Below are 20247 nucleotides of genomic sequence, written 5' to 3'. Positions count from 1 at the left end.
TCTGTGCTGCCATTTTTGCTAAGTTCCTGTCTTAGTGCCATTGATAGAGTTTAGTGTTGTATCCCTAACCCTAAGTACTCCCTAACCTTTATGAATTTTATAGTATGATGTTGTATAAAGCAATGATTTATAGAAATGTATGAATCACATTATATCAGGACTATGTATCGGCTATATTTGAAGATCATAACAAAAATTTTTGGCAAATCTATAAACCAACCAAACAAACAAAAACAAAATCAGTATCACATTTCTTTATTGATGGCATTCAAAGCTACAGCAGTTTTTGACTCGTTTATCAGCTTTCGCTCAGAAGCTTAAAATGTCATTCTAAATTAAGCATAACTTGCTCTGAGATAGGGACAGCAATAACAAACCAAACTTTTTTTTTGCTTTAGTGAATTCAGTTATAAAATATGTAAAGCTGGGTCAGTTAAGAATTTATAAATAGACTTAGCTCATGTTTTTATAAATAATTTATTTCCACTTTGAGAAACTGAACAGACTTTAAGTCTATGTGACTTTTAGTTTCTGGTCCAGCATATAAGAAATTTGAAATTTACCACTGTACTCAACAAAATCTGAGCAAATAGAAAATTCAGTTCTTCCTAGATCCATGGAAAAGTGAGGTTACAAGGCAAAACACTTCCCCCAAATTCAGAAAAAAGATGAGTGACTATAGATTTACAGTTTACTGGAACAAAGTTCCACAAGCAAATGGCTTTGAGGAATCAGTGTTGCGGGTAGGAAACCTGAATTGTAACTGGTGAATTGCTAGAGACTCAGCATGGGCCGCTCTGAGAATTAAAACTCTAGAAGGTCCCAGTCAGAAAGGGCTCCCACACTGTTCTGAGTTTATCACCAGGAGCCTAATTCTCACACTGAGTATCTGATTCTCACGTGAGTATCTTAAAAACCTTGTGTTTCCACCAGTTGGAGAAGGAAGGAACAATCTCAAACATCCTAGACCGTTCTGTTCCTAATACGGTCTGCCCTCGTGAGAAACCAACCACAGCCCCACATTCTGGATTTATCAGATCTAATTTCAGTTCTTAATCCAGAGGCACAGACTCACCAAAAGTTGGAAACCTAGCTGAGAACTACAGGTTACTCCCCTCCTCTTCACCTTGCTACTGTATAATAAAAGTATGTTTACAGCAATTTCTTTTATCTAGTAATTATGCCTGGTTATCAAGAGAAAATTACCAGGCATTCTGAAAGCCACAAAATGCAGACCGAAGATGCAGAGCAAGCACAAGAATCCGACTCTGATGGCAAGGATCCTGGCATCATCAGACTTGGAATTTAAAACAGCTACAGTGAATATGCTAATGGTTTAATAAAGTCATCGACATATAAGAACAGATGATCAACATAAACAAAGAGATGGAAATTGCACAAACAAAACAACGAAAGGAAATACCAAAGATAAAACACGGTAGCAGAAATGAAAAGTGCTTTGAAAAGCTGCTCAGTAAACAGCATGGTTGAGGAAAGAACCTCCAAGCTTGAGGCTATATCTCAGTAGAAACATCTAAAATAGGAAAAGAAAAAGAAAAGATGAACAAAGAAACGAATAGAACACAGTATCCAAGTACTTTGGGGCAGCTACACAGATCTAACACATGGAATATGAATTCCACAGGGAGAGGAAAGAGAAAGGAACAGAAGAAACATAAAACAGTAGTGACTAAGAATTTCCCCAAATTAATATCAGGAAAATCCTAGATAAAATTCAGAGAGTGTTAAGCAGGATAATGTAAACTATGGCTTTGGGGTGATCCAGATATGTGGATGTTGGGTCACTGACTCTAATGAATCTACTGTGCTAGGGGGTACTGATGTTAGCGGACACTATGCATGTATGGGAACATATATACGGGGAATCTCTGTACCTTCCCCTCAATTTTACTGGAAGTCTAAAGTTGCACTATAAATAACATCTTTATATTTTTTAAAGTACATGTAATATCTGTTTAAGGTGTATAACATACTGCACAAATACGCATTCATACACACACTTAAAAATCTTAAAGGTAGCATGAGTTTTTATTACTGAAACTCATGAAAAATATGATTAATATACTGCTGTCATTATTTTCTCTGAAAAAGGTATCAACTTTTTTTTACAACTTTCAAGGTACATTATCGAGAGTACTTTACCTCCATCTGCTGGAAATTTTAAGCAATTACCTATTACCATGTTCCTTTTTTTTCTCAAGCCACTTCACATCTTTAAAATGTACAGGATTAAGAAAAAAAAAGTATGGAAAAACTCTTTCCCTGAATGACATTTCCAATACTTCAATGTATCCTACCATATCTGTTGAATAAAAATAAAATAATGAGAAAGCACCTGTCATCTCTGCATTGGATTACTGCTGCAGTTGCTACCATGAGGGCTCTATTCTGACTTTAGACCAGAAGTCAGCACAGGTGAATACTATCATATAAAGATTACTGAAGTCTTAGCCCAAGAAATTTCACACTCTAGTAGTCAAGAAATAAAGCTCCGGAAATAAAACCGAGCCCAGACCAGTGTGGCTAGTGCTGTGGGGAGGACACAGGGCGTGGTGGGAACGGAGAGGGCCTGCAGTGACGTGCATGAGGTGGCCAGGAGAGAGGTTTCGTGAACCGAGCCTGGGCGGGGTCCCTCTGAGTGAGGACTGCCAGTGCAGCGCGCGCGGTTTGCAGGCAGTGAGATGTGATTAGAATGCAGGGTGACTTTCCGGAGGCAGAGATGGGGTCGAGCATTTGCAACGAGCCTGCGTAGAGTGCGCTGATGGTCACAGCATGCTTCCCTGGTGTGAGACTGTCAGCGTCCACAGATAATTACATTTCAGTTATGTGCACTTGGTGTTCTCTCTGCACGATGGTGGAATCCTCTGAGGTTGTTTTACATGGGATATGATCAGAGTGAATAGATGGACGGCTGGAGTCAATTCCCAGGGGTTGAAGTCTGATTTGAGAGGTTCTGCCCAGCCTGCAGGGTGACAGGTGCGCCATGCCTCCTGCGCCTCTAGGAGGGTGCACCCTTGGGTGCAGGGTGCAGCATGTTGGCTGTGTGCTATGACCAGGCAGCTGCACTCCACCACCAAGAACCTCCTTTTCTGTTCCTCCCCAGGCTTCTAAGCACTTCTCTCAGTCACTTCCTACAGAATGACTGCTGCCCCTCTAGACCTTGCATCAGCATCCGAGGCAGGGAGTGAGCAGAGGGCAGGGCTGTGGAGAGGCCTATTTGCCCTCAGTAGAGCAAGACAGCTGCTGCTCTGGAAGGTCTGGAATAGACATCTCCTCACCCCTGATGGGCTGCACTATGTCTCATGACTGTTGCACATGCTGCTTCCCTCCATGCATGCCGGTTGGATCAATACCAGGCACGCATGAGCTTGAGGAAGAGAGGTGGATGCTGGGTGGCGTCTCGCAGCATCTGCTATACACATTGTCAAGATGCAGCCACTGTTGTGGCGCATTCCTCAAAGAGCATTGTTTCAAAACCATTTGCATGTCTATTCTTTCAGGCAAAAGTTATGTGTTCTACAAATTGTTTTCTAACCTTTAATATTACTCCTGATGTTAAATAAATCTGTTGTTCCTCTCATACGAATATTGATCTTCATTTTCTTCTTATTTTAGATAAAGCATTTCTGTTTCTAGCTTCAGATATTGCAGAACCAGCTATACTTAATGCCACTAACACCAGCCTCACAATCGCCTTGCCTCTGGCCAGGACAAACCGCACTTGGAAGGGCCTCGCCAGCCCAACTGCAACATACCTGGTTTATTATGCAGAACTCCACGGCAGGACAAACAGCTCTTACCTGAAATATAAAATACTGGTGAGACTGAAGCTAGTGGTTTCTGTGTTTGTCTTTCCCATATGTTCTGAAATGTGTTACTATGCAGGGTCTCACAGCTGCTGAGTCATCAAATGCACTGTGTTTCAGGCTTCTTGTCTGGGAATAGGCTAAGCTGTGAGGATGTATGCGAACCCTGGCCAGCTGAGGATCACCATGGTAACAGATCCTGAGTGTTCTGAAATACCTAGGTCTTGCCCCTTGGAGTTATCTATCCCTAGAGAGTTTTAGAGACCTCTTTCCATGGCTTATCCTGCAGATTGAAGATTGAGGAGTAAAAAATGAATTGGGCAGAAAGGACTTTGCCAGTTATTTTTTTTTGCATAGCATTTATCTAATATAACTGTTGCAAATTATATTTTGTCTGCTTTTCATACACAGATGTAAAGGGACTACATCTTTGTAAAAATTGTGATCATATCCCCAGTGGTTACAGAATGGTTGGCACTGCGCTGGCATTCATCAGATGCTTCTTGAGTGAATAAAGGATTGGCACCATTCAAACACTGGCATTAGTGCTTCAGATGTGCTAGTGAGGGAATCACACAGCCAAGACTGCTTTGTGCTTGGCTTTATTTAACCAATACAAAACATGAAACTGGCCACCATCTGTTGAGCATTACACACTACATACTTTGTCATAAAGTACACATGATTCTTTGTCAGACTTCATAAGTGATTCCACTTCAAAGTTGAGAGCCACTGGTCTAAAAATCATCCTTTTTGCTCTCTTAAACATTACTTTTAAGAATAATTAGATAATATTGCTTAATCTTGTATTCACTGTGTCACAACCTTATAACACCATCTTGTTGAATTTCCAATGCCAATAACATAATGCCCTCTCCAGGGAATTTAGCTTCCTGTGTGAAATGATATTTTGCAAAATTAGCATTTATTCATGGATACATTCAACAGCTCAGGTCTGGGTAGATTAAGACACTGACATTATTATTGACAACCTAGAATTGAAAAATAGACTTTTTGAGTCTGTAAGTTTTTTCTCTTTGGTTAAATAATTTCTATACACTTGTATAAGATATAAAAATAAGCTATTAACTTTTAAAAAATCAATTACAGGAATCTCAGGAGAGGATAGCTCTCATTGAAGGTTTACACCCGTTTTCAACATACATAATAAAAATGGCTATAAAGAATTATTATTCACACTCTCGGGAGCATTTACCTCTGGGACAAGCAATCTTGGGAAAGACGAAAAGTGGCGGTGAGTGACGGGCTTGGTGGGGTTTGAAGGAGGACTTTGTGTGTCTGTGGAGTGTGTCTGAATTGGTTTCCTCAAATCTGAGTGCCAGGTAATAAGTATTATGTGAGCTTTCAAGGTTTAATAAGGAAAATGAGTTTGTGGAAAAATGTTTTGAACTTGACCCTTACTCTAACCATGGAGGATGAGGAATAATTACTATATCAACGTGGAAAGCGACTACAGGAGGCAAAAATATCAGCAGCGGGGTTGAGCGGGAAACATTTCTCAGCCCCGCCACACAGTGTCGCACTTTGTCCATGCACCACAGGTCTCTATGCGAGACAAAGCCAAGGCTCTCCTCTGTCAGTACTGCTCTGAGCCCGCTGAGAGTTAAAGCAAGGGACATGGCTGTTTTAAAGAAAATAGTTCTGGCATAATAAAGGATGTTTTCGGAGGAGGTGATGATTTCTTTCAGATCTTATGATATTCACAAAGCTCATCTACCGAGTAATTTGTCATTAGCTGCACCCTCAATCTGGAATCAGAGAACAATGTGGTCATTAAGCAAAAGTAGACAAGAGCCTGTCAGGCTCCCAGCTATCTCACCGCCCAAGAGACTGACTGCCTTCACATCCGCTATTCCTCCTGCTCACGATGGATGGATCATTCCTGAACCAGGATGCCCTCCCTCTTTCCACCCTGGAGTTCAGTTGCAACACCTCTCACCTGTCATTGCCATTTATTTCAGTTCCAGGGGCTGTTGGATTCATTAACACAACAGTGCTGTCAGACACCAGCCTCCTTGTGTCCTGGAGAGAATCTCACCAGCCAAATGGCCCTGGAGAATTGGTTCGCTACCAGCTGGCAATCTCGAATCTGCCCCTAATCCCCAAGGCTCCTCTAAGACAAAGCCAGTTCCCAAACGCAAGGCTCACTCTCCTGCTTGGGACCCTGTCTGGCGGACAGCTGTATGTGCTAAAGGTACAGAGTGGAGCGGGCACTTTTTATTGCCATTCCCAAGCTCACGTTTGTGAAAAGGTTAAGCAGCTGTTCTTTTCCACAAGGTCCTGGCCTGCCACTCTGAGGAGATGTGGTGTGCTGAGAGTCACCCCGTCACTGTCAAAATGTTTGACACACCAGAGAAACCATATGCCTTGGCTCCAGATAACACTAGTTTGCAATTAGATTGGAAGGCTCCATCCAATGGCAACCTCACCAGATTTTGGTTTGAACTCCAAAAGGTAAAATTTTTATGCAAATCTCTTATGATACAGAGTAGATTGGGAGCATTTTCATATATCTGTTGTCTTGTATAAATCAACAATATATTTGGCAAAATTCATTGACTCAAGTTTGGCACATAGAAGCAGTAAGTTGTATAAACTAACTTTGGATGGAAAAAATTCCAGAGAGATTAACGTGCTCTTAAACAGCTCTGTCTAAAAGAGTGTAAATTATAGTTTACAAATTGCATAGGATTTTATTTAGTATGGTTTTTCTGGTTTGGAGTCTATAATAATTTGATGTTTTCTATGAGAAAGTGAAAGAAATGAACAAACAAACAAACAAAAACCCCAAAACCTTGTTTAGAAATGTCCTTTAAGTTGGCCTGGTGGCGCATGCCTGTAATCCCAGCACTTGGGGAGGCTGATGCAGGAAGATCACAAGTTCAAGTCCTACTTGGGCAACCTAATGAAACCCTGTCTCAAAAAAGAAAGGGGACAGCGCTAAGGATGTAGCTCAGTGGTAGAGTCCCTGAGTCTGATCCCTAGGACTGCAAAAAACCATAGTCCCTTCAATCATTTGAGGGCTGTGCAGCCTTCACAGGTCATTTAGAAAGTCACAAAGCTGAAAATGTAAGCTGTTGTCCTCCCTGCATGTGCAACCATCGCAAGTACAAGTGTTATGAGGAGCACTCCCAGGTCAATGAGTGACCTCCAGCCAGGAAGCGCTGTCTCCTGTGAGTGACACAGACCTGCCACACAGAGCCAGGACAGCTGGGAATGACCCAGCACTCTCTTGAGATTCTGAGGCGGAGAAATGAGGAGAGTAGGTGTCTTGTAAATAGTAATCTTTTTAGAAAGGAAAGAGGAAGAATGTGATAAACATTGCATCTTTATTTTCTATCGTACTTTCCTTGTCTGGAAAATTGAAGAAATTAGAATTCAAGGCTAAGTTTTTAATCTAGATTTTGAACTATGTAGATTTACTTTCAAAGAAATCACAAAAGTGTACAGAACAGATTCAGTTTAAGATTCAGGAAACACAGTTTTGCTTTGGTGCACTTTTAATGAAAGTCCATAAGAACTGGTTTTCTTAGATGTCTGGACAAATCTCAACCAGAACCAAACATTTCCACGATTTCGGTCTGAGATGTCAGAGCCCAGCAGCCCCCACTCCCCATGTATCCTGGATGACGAGCGACTCCCCCTTGGTGGCCTTTCCCCCTGCAAGGGCTGGCTTCTGACAGCTGGAGCCCTGCTCCTTTGTGGCTTGTGGTTTCTGGGAAACTCCAGCATCTCTCCAGAAGGATGGAGAGGTGTGCTCGCTGCTGCCATGAGCCAAGTGCTGGAGCTCGGGGGGGTTCTGGATGGTGGTGAGAAATGCTGGTCCAGTCACTTGCGGTGCTTTCTACTCTGGATCATTGCTGAGGCAGGACGAACAAAGGCTAGAAGTTTGTACAGAGGAATTAAGCTCTGTCTCTGTCCCTGTCTCTGTCTCTGTCTCTGTCTCTCTCTCCCTCTCTCACACACACTTCAGATGCCCCTCTTTCATCAAGCTGTATGTCTCTGTGATTGATACACTGATGAATTTAGTACAGGCAGTGCCACTCACATCAGCAGTTCAATTTCTTTTTTATCCCCTCTGTTTCATTTTTTGCTCCTTTCTCCTTATAACAGTGGTGATGCACTTCATGAAGGTGCAATAGAGAGCATCCATAGCTTGGTAGGAACATGATGGAAAGTCTCTAATGAAATGATGTGCCCTCATGAGCGCTGAGTGAAAAAGGATCTGACTTTTTTTTTCCCTCAGTGGAAATACAACGAGTTTTTCCATGTCAAAGCTTCCTGCAGCCAGGGCCCTGCTTATGCCTGCAGCATCGCAGATCTCCAGCCTTACACCTTCTACAGGGTCCGAGTTGTGGTGGTTTATGTGACGGGAGAAAGGAGCCTCTCACCCCCCGAAAGTTTCCAGACCAAAGGTGGGCATCGGCATGCACAGCGCTCAGGCAGTCCACAGCATCTCAGACCTTCTTGTCTCTTTTTTTATCAGTCCTAAAAGTTGAAGTTTTTCTTTGAAAATAGTACAGTATTTTTAGAGCTTAAGTGAAAAAAATCAGTCAGAGGTCTTTACAGGATGTAATGAGATAATCCTAGCCTGATCTTGTGTAATTCTGAAAAGGGAAATTTTTTTCTTTCAGTATTCAGACTTCCTGTCTAGCTATAATACTTTGCAGTGAGAGCTATATTTAAAAAGGCAACTGAGTGCTCAACAAATAATTATTAAAGGACTTCTGTATTCCAGATGCAAAAAAATGAAAAATATGGCAGCTCTTTTAATTAGTATTCTGAAAGTTATACCATATTGATTACATAAGGTTAGAGGGAAGTTTTCCCAAAATGTATGACAGTTTTCTTTATTTGCTTTTAGCAGTTATTTTGTGTTGAGCTGAGACATATTGTTAATCTTGTCACCAATCCATCTAATCCATCATTATTAAACACTTGCAATGCTCATTTGAGAATATCCATCAGAATATTTCTGAGTTTTCAAACCATATTTTTCTTTCTTCAATATATTCTATAGAAAAGTGTCAATGCAGAATATTTCATACTTCTCATATATCAATCAGTATTTTATTTTTCCCCAAAGCTGGAGTCCCAAGTAAACCAGGCATTCCCAAACTATTAGAAGGGAGCAAAAATTCAATACAGTGGGAAAAAGCAGAAGATAATGGAAGTGGCCTTATGTACTATATCCTTGAGACCAGGTACGTTAGTTTGCAAAAGTTCTTTGTAAACTACGGTGAGTGAAGCAGTTAATCATAAAGTGATCAAAAGTTAGAACATGTATGAGAATGTGTTCGTACATAAACACAGAGGGCCTTTGGCTCGTGGACTCTGCATTACAGTCTCTGCTCAACACCCAGAGGTCAGCCTTGGCACTCTGAAGGCACGGCACACCATTCTCAGAAATAGATAACAGCTCATTAAACCTGTAGAGAAATTATTCAACCCCAGGCTCAGGGAACCAAGATTTACTTAAGAAGCTGAGCTGATGTGTGATGTCAGGTGATGATACGGGTGAATTTCTGGTCATTTGTTTTAGAAAGGCTGAATGCACCCAGTGAAAACTGGCAACAAGCCTCATATTTTTTTAAACTTTAATTTAGGGGAGGGACTGAAATGGTGTGAAGCATACGGGTCCCATAGGCTTCTGTGTCTTTTGGGAAGATTGCAGTGTGCAGTATGCTCCCAGGGTGAAAGTGTGCTCTCAATAAAGACCAGTAGCTTAGGCACAACTGCGTGGGGTGCATGGGGAGCACAGTGAGCCACTGTTGGCCACAAGGGCTGATTTCCTGCCAGCTTGAGGGACGAGTTCCAGATCCCAAAGACACTCCCCTCACGGGACTATGAAACCATCTTTTAAGAAGCTCCAAGGACAAAAGTCACTTCCATAATTATAGTCCAGGCAACCTGAGCTCTAGATCTATTTTTGCTTCGTCTTGCTCTGGCATTCCTGTAACCTTAACAATTTTTCCTGCTCATGCTTTAGAATTCCCTCGGCCATATTTCTAATTGAAACCTTTCTGAAATGTGTTGCTGTTTTCCACACGCAATGGAATACATTCTGGTCTGCAGAACTGTCTCGGTGGCCTGTGACTATAACTGCTCTCAACAACCAGGCCACGCTGTAGTTCCCACTAGGACCCTTTTAGTGTGTTCTCAGTAGCACTGTTGTGGTTCAGGTCTTGATGTCCCCCCAAAGCCTTATGCAGTCATGGTGGGCAGGCTTTTCAGAGGTGGCTGAATCTAGAGTTTGTGATTGATTCGTGGTCCAATGCTGGTACCTGCCTAGGGTCCCAGCACACACTGTAAGAGATGGAAAGAAGCATGTCCCTTGTCCCCTCCCTTGTTGCTTTTGCTGTTTTCTGGTGCCATGAGCTGTTGCCCCTCTGCCATGTGCCACCCTGCACTGGAGCCAGCAATTATGGACTGAAACCTCTACAAACTGTGAGCTAAGTAAACTTTTCCTCATTTAACTTTAGGTGTTGAGTATTTTGTCTCAGCAAAGAGAGAAAAGTAACTAAGATAAGCACCTTCAGGGCATGGTTGCACAGGTCTCCGCTGCGGAAATACAGACTATAAAGTGACAAAATAATGGTCGTAATGTAAATACTCTAACTTGGCTCTGTGGTCAGGACTCTCTAGTTGGACTGTAGGCACTTGCTGATGGTGCAACAGGAGTGCAAGGGGTGTGAACTTCAGAGTTGAATAGGTGAATGAAGATGCTCACAACCAAGTACCATCAGTTGGGTGACTTAAATAACAGAAATTTGCTTTTACAGCTCTGGAAATTAGAAGTGTGAGATCATGGTATCAGCAGGACTGTGCTCCCTCTGAGGACTCTAGGGCAGGCTCTTTCCTTCTTCCTGACTTCTCATGATCGGCAAAAACCCCAAGTGCTCCTTACTTGGTGGATCACTTTAACCTCTTCCCCCACCATCAGCTGGCCTTCTTCTTGTGTGAGTCTGTGTCCAAATTCCCCTCTCTTCGTAAGGGCATCAGTCCCTGAAGTAGGAGCCACCCAAATCCAGGATGATTTCATCTTGACTTGGTTACATCTGGCAAGACCATGTTTATAGAGTCTCACTCACGGGTTCTAGTGGATATGGATTTGGGGCACACTGTTTGATTCAGCACACAGGCCACATTTGAATCCTCCCTCGTTGTCTTTTTACATAAGTTTTGTTTTTTACCTATAAAATGAGAATGATGGGTCTCCTCTGAGCTGCTGTGAAAACTCAGTGAAACAAAACAACATATATAAAGCACCAGCACAGTGTGTTATAAATAGAAGGTGCTCAAAGAAGGTCCACATTTTTCAGCATCTTCTTTGGTCAATAGCCATGAAGGGTCACTTGGAGACTGCTCAGAGGCCCCTTTCTTTTGGGTTAGAGTTGTTTAAATCATAAGATTGCCAATGCTTTCCCTGAAGCTTTGCAGCATGCATAAATACTCTGCTATAACATGTTGCTCAGGATGACCCTGGGGGCAGCACACCCCTGGGTACACGTGTGACCAGGTCTGCAGCCTTGATGCTCTTGCTCCCTGCCCTCCTGAACTCAGTCCCCTGTATCCTATTGCTTTTTCAGGACAGCCACTCATTGGCAGGGACACAACCAGATGGTACTGCCCTCCCCCAAGCTCACAGTGGTGAGGTACCAAGTCCACATTTTTCTATGTCTTATTTGGTCAGTAGCATCTGAAAGGTGCTGTACTGGAGTGTTCTTCATTGCCAGAGAAGACAGACTCGGCCTTGAGCTTGCCTTCAGTCAGTGATAGGGTTTAAGCATTCTACTTTCTTCCTTTGAGCCCAGCTTTTGCACTCTCTCCACCTTTCATGTGAAGAGCTATGTGGATTGGATTTGAGGCAGCATTTAAACCAATGCAGAAGGAAGCAATGAAGCTTAAATCTCAGATATAATGACTCTGATAGCTGATCTATTGCATATTCCTTATTTTATCCAGATATGGTAAAAATTACAAATAATAAAAGAAACAAAATCAAGAAAAGTATCAACTTCTCATTAAGAATTATGCAGTGATTTTCTTATGTGTTTGGAATTCTGAAGAGACTGTACACATTTTAAATAGTAGGAAAATGATTGTAAACTTTCTCTTGGTTGTTGATTCTTCATGACATTTTTGATGGGCTGAGCTGGTTGGCTCAGAACGCAGCGCGGTCTATGAAGTCGTCCTCTGTGTTCTGCAGCCAAGTCATGAGGGAGGAATGAGATCAAGGGTGAAGGGTGAGCAGGCAGCTCTGGAGATGCCTTAAACGTGAAATCTTAGCAGACTAGAAATCACACTTATATTCTCAGCTGTATTTTCTGCATTGACTATTACTGCTTCTTTTTCAGAAAGATCATTTCGGGTGGCTCACAGAACCAGAATTTAAGGTGGAAGATGGCATTCAATGGGTCTTGCAGTAGCATTTGCATGTGGAAGCCCAAAACCCTGAAAGGAACGTTCCAGTTCAGAGTAGTAGCTGTGAATCGCCTTGGACTTGGTGACTACAGTGGAGTCAGTGAGAATATTATCCTAACTGGAGGTATGTTGCCATGTCTGTCCACACACTGGCTTCTTGTATAAAGGTTCATTGATAAAGGGAGGTGCATCCTTGATGTTAGAGTCAGGTACAGTGACTGTGTAGCTCATAATCCCAACTGTTAAATTACCCAGTTCATCTGACGAGATCCTCCTTATGTTGTTATCGTTGTCATTTTTCTCCTCAGTGACACTCTGCTGCTCCTTACAGCTCCTTGCATTTTTCTTCTCAGTGACATTCTCCTGTCACATCGAGTCCATGCTCCTAAATGGGCTTCCCAGGCTGCTCGCAGTCTGGTCTTTATCCATCCAGCCTTTGATCAAGTTCCTGGTCTCTCACCTTGCACGCAGGAGGCCAGAGTCACCTTTGTCTCTTCTCCAGTTTCTGTCTGCTGTGCACCTGTTTTGGGTTATGATAGATTATCTTTCTAATCAGATAAGCGAGAGGATCTCAGTACCACATCTGATTTTTCTCTGTCCTATTGATTTTACCATTCCAGTGTCCCTTTGATGAGTTCCATCTTCCTATGTCCACATTGGGTTTCCTCATTAGTGGTGTCATTTCTTGCCTGTGTCCTTGGCTGAAGCACGTTGTTGACTGTTAATCTAGCTGAGACACAACCATCTTTGAAAGACTCAAAAGTATTTATTCTTTTTTTTCTGCCTTTAGAATTGACTGCAGACCTCTGTGTGGCCTGCAAAGCCTTCCATGACTGTCCTCCAAGCATAGCTCACCTTTCCCCACACGTATCCCTGTGCTGTCACTAGGCCTTTGGCCTGGCGTTTCCTCTAGCCTAGTGTGTGGGCCCCCTACCACCTACCATGTATTCTTTATTTAAGATTTCCTTTCTTTCATTTTCTGCCACCTCAAATTCTTCTCGTCCTTGCAGACCTAATTTAAACGAACCCATTTTGATGTGAAATACTCATTAGGAAAAATTACTTGTTGCATCTTATACACACATTTCATATAGAACAAAAATGGCAAACCTATAGCACTCATTTTTTTTTAAAGACAAAAGCTGTCGGGTATGAGTTGTTTTTTCTAAACTAAAACCTCAGTATTCAGGTTTAAGTGCAGCACTGGCACTTTGTGATAACTAAGTGGGTTTGGGGTTGCAGTTTGTGTGCTCGTCTCTAGAAGGTTCGCGGTCACTGACCTAGAACTTTGTCGCTCTTATCTGTACTATAATTAGTTGTGTACACCTGAGCTTGAAAATAGCCAAATAGTGAACATTTTAGACTTTGCAAGCTGCACTTGGTCTCTGCAGCACATTCTTCTGGTCTTTTATGTTTCTTTCTTTGTTTTCGCAGTTCTAGAGAATGCGCTCAGGGCCTTGTGTGTGCCAGGCAAGTGTCTTACAACTGAATGACATCCCCAGGCCTTTTTGGTTTATTTTTGAGACAGAGTCTTGCTAAGATCCCCAGCTTTGGCCTTTAACTTATGATCTTCCTGCTTTAGTTTCTTGAGTAGCTGAGATTACAGGACTGCGCCATCAGTCCTGCCTCTTTTTTAAAAAAATAATACTTTAGAAACAAAAAAAATTTTAACCCATCAGAGGCACTAACTCAGGCTACAGCCAGATTTGACCGGTAGCCTGTAGTTTGCCAGACTCCGTTCTTCATGTTTTTCTCCTCTTTATGACTGAACCAACCTAAGAAAGTTCTGTGTTTTCATGTTTATTTCTCAGGTTAGGATCCATGGAATAAATGTGTATAAAGACATCATAGGAAAATAATAATCTCAACTATTTAGTGTATGAAGAATGAGACACTTTTGTCCCAAATTCATTAAATAATAATACAGATTTCCCTTGTCACTTTAAAATAGAAGATTATGTATTCCCATAGGCATAGGCAAAATGGTCCTTTAGAAAAAAAATGGGAAAAACCTTGATTTTGATTTCCTATGATACATATCATTTCACCATGGATGATTTTAAAATTTCACAACTGGCTTACAAAAATATAGTAGGAGCTAGCTGTGGCTAGCCATTCTGTGTCTGCTTGTGTAGGACTGGGACACTTTAGTTTTATCCTGTGAATTCATATCTTTTTCCCATTTGTGTCATTAGATGATTTGTGGATACCAGAAACAAGTTTTATACTTACCAGTATAGTTGGAGTATTTCTGGTCATTACAATCCCATTGGCCTTTGGTAAGTATCATAGATTTTAAAATAGATAATAATCTATTTACCAGATCATACTGCTTGATTTATATCTTAGTATCTCTAATCTCCTACATGAAACAAGACTTGATGAAATAAGTTCATTAAGTTCAGTGTCCCCTGGCCTCTTCTTTTATAATCACTAACTTCTGTGAATTTCTTTATCAAGGGCTATGTTGGCCTGTCCTCTTGCTATGAAGGTTACTTTGGTCCCAGTCTTGGAGGGTCTGTCATGGTCCACTGGCGGGGTGGTATAGCATAGTAGAGGTGTGTGATGGGACAGAGCCCTCATCCCCCTCATAGCAAAGCAAAGGAAGAGGATGGGACTGAACCTCACCACACCCTTTTCAGGGGCACCTCTCAGTGTTCCCACTGCACCCCATTAGCAGCAAGCTGGGGACTGATCCTTTAATGTGGGACCATTGGGATGGTCTGGATCCTAACCATATCAAGAAGTAACAATCTCATTAAAAATATAGCTGTGTATACCTTTCATGGCATTCTTCAGATAAACCTTTCACAAGGGCACCAGATATAGCTTTCTTTAAAGAAGTATTTGCTTCTGATTGGCTATAGCAAGTGTTTTGTGGCTTATAGGTTGAAATAAATAAAAGAAAAATAACGCTGGGTACAAAATAAGTGTAGGATTAATGGGAGGCCAGTGACCATCTTTGGTTGGGACAGCTTTGGTCTCCAGGCAGACAGCCTGCTTTGGAATGAGCAGGGCCTCTTCGCACAAGATCCATTTCTGGCTGGTAGCATTCACTTTTGCTTTCAGACATCTGTCTGCTTATTTCAAATCCCTGCTGCTTTACAAATGACCAGAAATTCAGAGCAATTCATTTGCATAGGTAGAAAGTTACTCATGTTATGCTAATAGGCTAGCTCAAAAAATACCCCTTCCTTTAAAGATCGAGTTTAATGATGAGAAAATAGAGTGACAACCCCAAAAGAGATTGTCAGATACTGGTCATACAGGATGAAGATAGTGCCTGTGTATCCTAGTTTATTCCTGGTGTTTCCTGAACTTTAATAGCACTTACTTTCAGTTCCCAAAATGTCTTGGTTTGGTTGTAAGATATTAAGATCCCCCTATCTGTTGTTGATATTGAGTCTCCAACATGCTGAAAAATTATAAGAAATGCACGATACTAGAAAATAAACCTAAGCACATATTGAGAAAGCTGTGGCTTCCTCTGCATATAAGTGAGAAGTTACAGAGGGAAGTTGAAGAGAAAGTTACAAACCTAGTGGTTGAATTCTCCTGGGATAAAGCCAGTTCTTGGTGCTCTGTTCTAAATGTTCTTTCTGCAAAGTGATGGGGGTGATGAGGTATGGGAGAGCACGCTGAACTGGAATTGAGGTTTCATTTCACAGATTTGACCCAGGCAATAAATGAAACTCCTTCAGTTAGCAGGGAACGCTGAGCATTTCGGCGGGCCCTGCCAGGACTGTAACCTGTGGTTCCAGCTTGTCTAAGCCTTGCGCAGCTGGCGTTTGTGCCACTCAGCCGGCCCCTCCAGAGTTACGCACAGGAGCGTGGTATATTTGGCAGTTGGTGTACAGGCGTGACTGCCGTGTGCTCTCCTTCGGGGAAGGAGCCCTTCATCTGACCTTTGCCTCCTATTGTACATCATCATTGTCTAAACCCATGGTTCTGGTAGGTGAACGAGCTAATTCAGACACCCATTGTGGCCTCTCCAGACATCCTATGGAAGTCTGCCTTTCTCAGAACCTCAAGGTCTTTATTCTGTTTGGTACTCATGGATTGTTGAGGGTAGCTAAGCTAGTTCAAATTTTGCTTTTATTATCAGTGCATGTGGTTTTACATGTAGGAGTGTGCAAATGCATGAGAAAAGACCAAGTTATTAAAACAATAAGAAGTAGCAATTCTTTTAAGATTCATTTTGTTGTGAGAACTCTTATTGGTCATACTTATAAAACTGAAACAAGGGTTTAAAAATAAACATCTACAGCCTTTGTGTGGGAGAGCAGCCATCCCTAATTTGTAATATTAGCTTTATGGTCGGGGGCAGAGGGCAATAAAAAGCTATAGTGGGGCTTCAGGAGCTTCAGGAATTTGCTCCATGAGTCGGGGAGGTAAAACATGTCTGTGTGAGAAGGTAACTAGCAAAAATGTAATGAATCACGTGACACGTACAAGACATTGAGGTAGGAGGGCTTGCTGCGGCACAGGTGGGCTTTCAGCTTCACAGATGAGAGACCTACAGTGTCTGCAGAGCTGTCAGAATGCATCACCAGGATGGGGGATTGCCCTGGGCCTGTATAGTGAGGAGGGGCATTGAGTGCGAGCATCTCTGGGTAGACATGACATTGGTGAAGTGCTTCCCGCCTTTCCCTTATGATGCCCCAGCTGGAACTGCCCTGGACTGCTGTGAAATAGTCTCCCCAAATATTTCTGCTGTTTTTGGCTTCTGAGCCAATATTCTGGTATAAATAAGTGATCTTATTGACATAATTGTATTTTAATCTTTTAGAAATAACACTTTCATCATTATAAAATAACACATGCTCATGAGGTAAAAGAGACATGCAAATCATACATGATTCCACAACTGAGAGGACCACTGCTAATCTTTGATGGGCTTCCTTCTAATATTTTTCTACATATTTGAGTATATGTGTTGGAGTAGAAAAGCAGTAGATATTATACAGAAAGCATTTTAAATATACTTTTACATTGAAAGCATTATGTCAGGAAATGTTTGGATTCAGCAGTGAATTTATTTCACTAAAAATGACTATACAAGTTGTTTTAATTATGACTCTAATTTATGTAATTAAAAGAAATAAGTTCTAATACTTACATACTTCAATTCATTAGCAATTAGTAGTAAAAATATAGCAAACTTTGCTGTAAGAAGTAAGATGAAAAATGATGTGCATAAATTGTATGACATTATGTAGCAATCTACCTGGCTTTAATTACTTTTTCCATTATAGGCATATTTTTTTCAATCAAGTTGTTATTCTACCAGTAGTGTTCTTATACATAAGCATCTAAAATGAATTAATATTTCTAAACAGAAAACAATACTTTGTTGTCTAACTTGTCTTTTTCTTTTATAGTCTGGCATAAGGGATTGAAGAATCAGAAAAACTCCAAGGAAGGGTTGGCAGTTCTAATGCGTGAAGACAAAGAGCTGGCTGAGCTGCGAGGTCCAGTGGCTGGAGTGGGGCTGGCTAATGCTTGCTATGCAATCCAGTATGTGGCCTGTCCCCCTTTACGGAGCATGTGGGCAAAGACTGGGCAGCAAGGAGAGTGCCATGTAGCCCCTTAATCTGGCATAATTATTAACAACTTGTCCCTCCATTCTCAAACGTGACCTAAGAAAAATGGCAAAGTTTGTGGTTATCCTATGAGAGAAACAGGAAGATTAATTGGTTTCAGGGCTTTATCACTGATATAGTTCAAAAATAACTGAAAAATATAACATTGAAGAAAGTAGATGGTAATATGACTGGTTCAGGGGAGGTAATGTTTGCAAAGAGAGGAAATTCCAAAGGTCCTATTATTCCAATTTTATTCCATTTCAGGAATTGTATGGTGATTGCCTATAAAGTTTCTTTAAGATTAATGAGTTTTAAATTTCTATTGTCATAATCAAGGAAAATAAGTGTATTTTTGCACTAGACACCATATGATAATGTACGCAAATAAGAAGTACATGATCATAGGCCTTGCTTCTAGAAATTTATAGTCCAAGACATGCAAACAAAGGATTTGAAGCAGAAATAGAAGTGATGTAAATCAGCTATTCAGAGGTGACTTTTCTTTGGGAAAATACTCATCATATCTGATATTCTATATTATTAAAAAATTTAAAGCTTGTTTAATGTAGAGTTTCTTTGCCTCATAATATTGCAAGTGAGAAGACTAGCTTTCTAAAAATTAACCTGATTGTGATAGAGATAATTTTTGTGGTCAGAGTAAATTCTGTTTTACATGGGAGGTCAGGTGTGTGAAACAAAGCAAAAGCTCATAAGCCCAGATACATCTGTGGCTAATTTTCAATAGCTATTTATGCAAATATGCAATCTGAAGAAGTTAATAACTCATAATTTCTATAGAACTAGCTATGATGGAAATCTCAAGACAAGACACACACACAAGTGTGCACACATGCATGCACACACACATTTCTGTTGACGTGAAGGGGCCAGGAAGTGAAGTGATGTGCTTGGCGTGGAAGGAGGTGGGGTAGAGAAGTACACTGGGAACACAACTTTCCATGTCACCATATCACATGGAATGGAGAAGGCTGCCAGGGCCTGTGATTGCCCTTTCTCTCTCAAAAGCAACACAAACTTGTAAGCTGTATGTATTTTGGGAGAGCAAACACATTGTTATTTTACAGTACTCTTCCTACCCAAGAGGAGATTGAAAATCTTCCTGCCTTCCCACGGGAGAAACTGACTCTGCGTGTCCTGTTGGGCAGTGGAGCCTTCGGAGAGGTGTATGAAGGGACAGCTGTAGACATCTTAGGTGTTGGAAGTGGAGCAGTCAAAGTAGCAGTGAAGGTAACTATCTCTAAACTCCTTGACCACCTTCTTCATGTGGGTGCCTGGGTGCATCTGTAATAAAAGCTGAGCTCTCTTTGTTGAAGGAAGGAGGGACAGTACTGTGACTATAGTAGCAGCAGCGTACTCAATATAGCTAGAAGAGAGGATTTGGAGTGCACTCACTAATAAAGAAATAATAAATGTTTAAAGTGAGGATATGCTAATCTCTTACTTGATGATTACCCAATGTATATATGAATCAAAATATCACATTGTACACTATAAATATGTACAAATATTATGCCAATTTAAAATAAACTTAATTTTGAAGGAGACTGATTGATAGAGTATAGATATAGATAAGTCATAATTTTCCCATCTTCTACATTGGTTCTATAAGCATTGGAGGAATTGCCAGGATTTATGTTACTTTTAAGGCTATTAATTAGTTAAGACCTAGCCAAGAGTTATTACCAATCAAATGTAATATAAGAGAACTAGAGTTGTAAAACTCATCCTCAAGAGACAAGACCAAAGCCCAACAAATGTTTTCTCAAAAGAGAAGACAGTAAATGTTTGGGCTTTCTGGTTGTATCATCACTGTCACAACTACTCCGCTCTGCCACTGCAGCTCCGAAGCAGCCACTGTCAATATATAAACAAACAAGTATGAGTTTGCACCAATAAAACCTTATTTATGGACATCGAAATGTGAACCTTCTATAATTTCATAACAAGTTTACGTTGCTTGTGTTTCATGTGTCATTAAATAGTATTCTTCTTCTGACTTTAGTTTGAGATTATGAGCCGTCTGGAAATATGTGGCACACTGAGTCTGGCCACAGGCTGTGACTTGCTCATCTCTGTACCATGTGGTTGGTGGTCATGGTCTCTTTATGTTTAAGGAAGCATTGGCTATGCTCTTGTATTTTTGTAACATGTTCTTTTGATAGGAGGTAATAAATTGTTTGTGTAATTGAGCAATCTCCTGATCACCGCTTTTTAGGGACTTACTACTGTGAGGGTAGGCTATACAATGAGAAGATTTGGCAACATTCTTTCCACTTTCTAGTATCTTTTAAAGTCCTTGAATTTACTCCAGCCTCCGACTGGCTTAAGCAAATGTTTGTGTTATCTCACAGAACAGGGCGGCTACTCAC

At 41.2% G+C, this 20247-nt stretch overlaps 1 protein-coding gene across 3 annotated transcripts in view; it reads left to right on the top strand.

Moving 5' to 3' along the window:
- Ros1 (ROS proto-oncogene 1, receptor tyrosine kinase) overlaps positions 1-20247 on the top strand; it is a 108157-nt gene that overhangs the window by 69013 nt on the left and 18897 nt on the right. For 2 of the 3 annotated variants that reach the window (XM_005389121.2, XM_013516700.1), the window contains exons 28-37: positions 3637-3839; positions 4938-5082; positions 5810-6042; positions 6126-6302; positions 8095-8263; positions 8935-9052; positions 12206-12396; positions 14468-14551; positions 17654-17789; positions 18943-19105. In XM_005389121.2, the coding sequence (XP_005389178.1) occupies positions 3637-3839; positions 4938-5082; positions 5810-6042; positions 6126-6302; positions 8095-8263; positions 8935-9052; positions 12206-12396; positions 14468-14551; positions 17654-17789; positions 18943-19105 (1619 nt within the window). The remainder of the gene's footprint in view (positions 1-3636; positions 3840-4937; positions 5083-5809; positions 6043-6125; positions 6303-8094; positions 8264-8934; positions 9053-12205; positions 12397-14467; positions 14552-17653; positions 17790-18942; positions 19106-20247) is intronic. The other variant, XM_013516701.1, reaches the window with a different exon arrangement.

Source organism: Chinchilla lanigera, unplaced genomic scaffold (genome assembly GCF_000276665.1).
Source record: "Chinchilla lanigera isolate Chin_1 unplaced genomic scaffold, ChiLan1.0 scaffold00035, whole genome shotgun sequence".
NCBI lineage: Eukaryota > Metazoa > Chordata > Mammalia > Rodentia > Chinchillidae > Chinchilla > Chinchilla lanigera.
Note: the sequence above shows the minus strand (reverse complement) of the source record. Positions and strands in the feature narration are given on the sequence as shown.